The 4382-nt window shown below is 43.4% G+C and overlaps 1 protein-coding gene and 1 pseudogene across 1 annotated transcript; one reads left to right on the forward strand and one right to left on the reverse strand.

Annotated features, from left to right (window-relative positions):
- Window positions 1-221: 221 nt before the first annotated feature.
- LOC146182729 (uncharacterized) lies at window positions 222-1600 on the reverse strand. The gene has a single exon (XM_084608258.1). The coding sequence runs from the start codon at window positions 1575-1577 to the stop codon at window positions 393-395; it is 1185 nt and encodes a 394-aa protein (XP_084464384.1). The 5' UTR covers window positions 1578-1600; the 3' UTR covers window positions 222-392.
- A 285-nt stretch (window positions 1601-1885) lies between these two features.
- On the forward strand, window positions 1886-3263 carry LOC146182730 (uncharacterized; annotated as a pseudogene).
- The last annotated feature ends 1119 nt before the right edge of the window (window positions 3264-4382 follow it).

The raw sequence follows: 4382 nt of genomic DNA on the forward strand, positions 1-4382 counted from the left end.
AAACCACAAATATTACATTGTCAAAGAGGCTATATCATTTCATAATGGCGCGTGTGGCGCTCATGCAGTACATGTTCGGCGTGGCATGCAGATACATAACAATTCGACACACAATGTCCGCTCACATGCGCACAAGGTAATGATTAATGCGTATTGCATCTTTTAAGATATTACCAGAAATCATACATAAGATATGTAATCATTTTTTGCACACAAAATAAATGCAAAATCCAACACACGAGGAGCAGTCGCTAGTGAAACATACAGAGAAAGATATTTTATATGCTGACATGTAGAAAGTTCAATTCAAGTTTACTGGAGCACTCTTTTGTATTAAAAGCAAATACATGTAAAAACGTAAACATAGCATGTCATGCACCTTCACTTCAATACTAATCACGCGTCTTGGGAAAAAAAGATATTTTCCCTAGGTTTTCATTGAGACCAGAAGTAACTGCATTGAATTTGTAGATTAAAAAGGATTCTCGGACCTCTCTTTCATGATGAGATATAAATCCAGATTCCAGTATTGTGGCTGTAATGTTGTCAAAAGAATGGCCCGAAATCGCGACATGTTTGGAAAGCGGAAGGTTAGGCAAGCTTTTAGCATGTGATCTGTGGTTGTTGAATCGTAACCGGAACGGCAGTTCCGTCTGTCCAATGTATTGGAGTCCGCACACAGAACACTGGAGCAGATAAATGACATTGCTACTGTCGCAAGTGAAATTACCCTTTATTTTACAGTAAAAGTCTGATGCTGTGCTTTTTACTACTGTAGTAGTGGTCATGTGATCGCACACCTTACAACGTGGCTTTTGGCAAGGACGGCAGCCAGTTGAAAGAGGGTTAGTCATTTTAGATGAAGTTAGCAAGTCGTGCAAATTTCGCGACCTTCGGTATGCGACACGAGGTGGTTGTGGGAAGATTTGGGTCAGGCGAGTGCTCTGCATAAGAATATTGTGATGTTTTCGGAGAATGCCGTTAACATTTGGGGCTGACGCGCAATGGGTTAGCACTAAAGTGGGGTTCGGTGATTGTCGAGTACGTTCATGTGAGCTAAGAAGATCTTTGCGGTCCATTACATCGGCGCGTTTTATTGCGTCGTCAATAATTTGCGTTGGATACCTTTGTCTTGTTAGGGCCTCACGCAGTTTCCCGCAGTTGTCAACGAAGTCGGAATCTTTTGAACAAATTTTTTTAAAACGAAGTGCTTGGCTGTATGGTATACTTGTCTTACAGTGCCTTGCATGGCTGCTCTGGAAATGGAGGTATTGATGCCTGTCAGTCGGTTTCCTATAAAGTTTAGTCACAAGTTTAGTGCCAGACAAGGACACTGTTACGTCCAAAAAATTTATCGACGATGCCGAATATGATTCTGTAAAAGAAATGGATGGGTGCACGCTGTTGAATCCTGCTATAAAGGACATAAGTTCTGATTCACCGTGGTGCCAGATGAAAAAAATATCATCTATGTAGCGCTTGTAATAAAAGGGTTTTAAGCTACATCTACCAATGAATTTGTCCTCAAGTAGTCCCATGAAAATGTTGGCGTAATTTGGGCCTATCTTGGTTCCCATCGAGGTACCGCTCACCTGTACAAAATGATCCCCATTGAATTCGAAATTATTAAACTGTAGAATGAGCTTGAGCAGGACTGCAAGAGTGGAGGAGTCGACCGGTTTTGTAAATGATAAATCGTCGTATGCGTCGGGCACCGCACGGATACCATCTACATGGGGAATATTAGTGTACAAAGAAGCTACATCCATCGTCATTATCATTTACATTCCATTATCATTTACAAAACCGGTCGACTCCTCCACTCTTGCAGTCCTGCTCAAGCTCATTCTACAGTTTAATAATTTCGAATTCAATGGGGATCATTTTGTACAGGTGAGCGGTACCTCGATGGGAACCAAGATAGGCCCAAATTACGCCAACATTTTCATGGGACTACTTGAGGACAAATTCATTGGTAGATGTAGCTTAAAACCCTTTTATTACAAGCGCTACATAGATGATATTTTTTTCATCTGGCACCACGGTGAATCAGAACTTATGTCCTTTATAGCAGGATTCAACAGCGTGCACCCATCCATTTCTTTTACAGAATCATATTCGGCATCGTCGATAAATTTTTTGGACGTAACAGTGTCCTTGTCTGGCACTAAACTTGTGACTAAACTTTATAGGAAACCGACTGACAGGCATCAATACCTCCATTTCCAGAGCAGCCATGCAAGGCCTGTAAGACAAGTATACCATACAGCCAAGCACTTCGTTTTAAAAAAATTTGTTCAAAAGATTCCGACTTCGTTGACAACTGCGGGAAACTGCGTGAGGCCCTAACAAGACAAAGGTATCCAACGCAAATTATTGACGACGCAATAAAACGCGCCGATGTAATGGACCGCAAAGAGCTTCTTAGCTCACATGAACGTACTCGACAATCACCGAACCCCACTTTAGTGCTAACCCATTGCGCGTCAGCCCCAAATGTTAACGGCATTCTCCGAAAACATCACAATATTCTTATGCAGAGCACTCGCCTGACCCAAATCTTCCCACAACCACCTCGTGTCGCATACCGAAGGTCGCGAAATTTGCACGACTTGCTAACTTCATCTAAAATGACTAACCCTCTTTCAACTGGCTGCCGTCCTTGCCAAAAGCCACGTTGTAAGGTGTGCGATCACATGACCACTACTACAGTAGTAAAAAGCACAGCATCAGACTTTTACTGTAAAATAAAGGGTAATTTCACTTGCGACAGTAGCAATGTCATTTATCTGCTCCAGTGTTCTGTGTGCGGACTCCAATACATTGGACAGACGGAACTGCCGTTCCGGTTACGATTCAACAACCACAGATCACATGCTAAAAGCTTGCCTAACCTTCCGCTTTCCAAACATGTCGCGATTTCGGGCCATTCTTTTGACAACATTACAGCCACAATACTGGAATCTGGATTTATATCTCATCATGAAAGAGAGGTCCGAGAATCCTTTTTAATCTACAAATTCAATGCAGTTACTTCTGGTCTCAATGAAAACCTAGGGAAAATATCTTTTTTTCCCAAGACGCGTGATTAGTATTGAAGTGAAGGTGCATGACATGCTATGTTTACGTTTTTACATGTATTTGCTTTTAATACAAAAGAGTGCTCCAGTAAACTTGAATTGAACTTTCTACATGTCAGCATATAAAATATCTTTCTCTGTATGTTTCACTAGCGACTGCTCCTCGTGTGTTGGATTTTGCATTTATTTTGTGTGCAAAAAATGATTACATATCTTATGTATGATTTCTGGTAATATCTTAAAAGATGCAATACGCATTAATCATTACCTTGTGCGCATGTGAGCGGACATTGTGTGTCGAATTGTTATGTATCTGCATGCCACGCCGAACATGTACTGCATGAGCGCCACACGCGCCATTATGAAATGATATAGCCTCTTTGACAATGTATTATTTGTGGTTTTACGCGCATTTTATTCTATTGTCATTACAGTGTCACTACTTGTCACATGTCCTTCGATAGCGCATGTATTTAAGCGGAAAGCATAGGCTGCTCTGCGCATTCCTTGACGAAGGCCGGGCCCCGGCCGAAACGTCGGAAATAAACCTTTGTTTTCGTTTGTGCGCCCCTACCTCATCTTATACATATTTCTGGATCCTGGAAGACTTTTATGAAACATACATAACAATGGATCCTGAGCGGGCCACTACGAAAACCATCGCTTGGAAGTTCCCAAAGACTCCAGTAACTACGGTGGTCATAGGAGACTCTCAAACCAAGTACTTGTTCCAGCACTTCGATCCTCTTCGAGTTGGCACACCAGCCTTCATTTCGCAGTGTGGCGCCACTATTGGTGATGTCCGCACCCTCGTCGATTTTGTGCCGTCATCTGCTACCACACTTATCCTGCACGTCGGGACCAATGATTTGACCCGCAGCACAGGACGCATCACCTTTGAGAAGTATCGAGACCTACTGACCTTCGTTGCTGAAGCACGTCCTACAGTACGTCGGATTTACGTCAGCCTTTTGCTTCCTCGATGCACAAACCGCCGTCGTGGGAATCGCAACGCTGCCACTGTGCGACACTGCAACCGTGAGGCGTGCAGCTTTAACAGCCGTCTACGAAATTTCTGCCGGCGTTCACGACACGTTTTCTTCCTCGACCATGGTTTTGAGTGGTATCCATCGGTACGTGTTCTTGCAGCTGACGGCGTCCACCCAAGTTTCGAGGGCGTTGCACTGATGGCTAGCCACATACAGCAGCGGTGTTTCCGCTTTTCTACGAACGTTTCGTCTACATCTTGGAGCGATCATGCGCCCACTGGATCTACCGAGAAAGACGGCTCCTTGGACCAAC

Source organism: Amblyomma maculatum, chromosome 7, assembly GCF_055883805.1.
Source record: "Amblyomma maculatum isolate TAMU_Amacu chromosome 7, ASM5588380v1, whole genome shotgun sequence".
In the NCBI taxonomy this organism is placed as follows: domain Eukaryota; kingdom Metazoa; phylum Arthropoda; class Arachnida; order Ixodida; family Ixodidae; genus Amblyomma; species Amblyomma maculatum.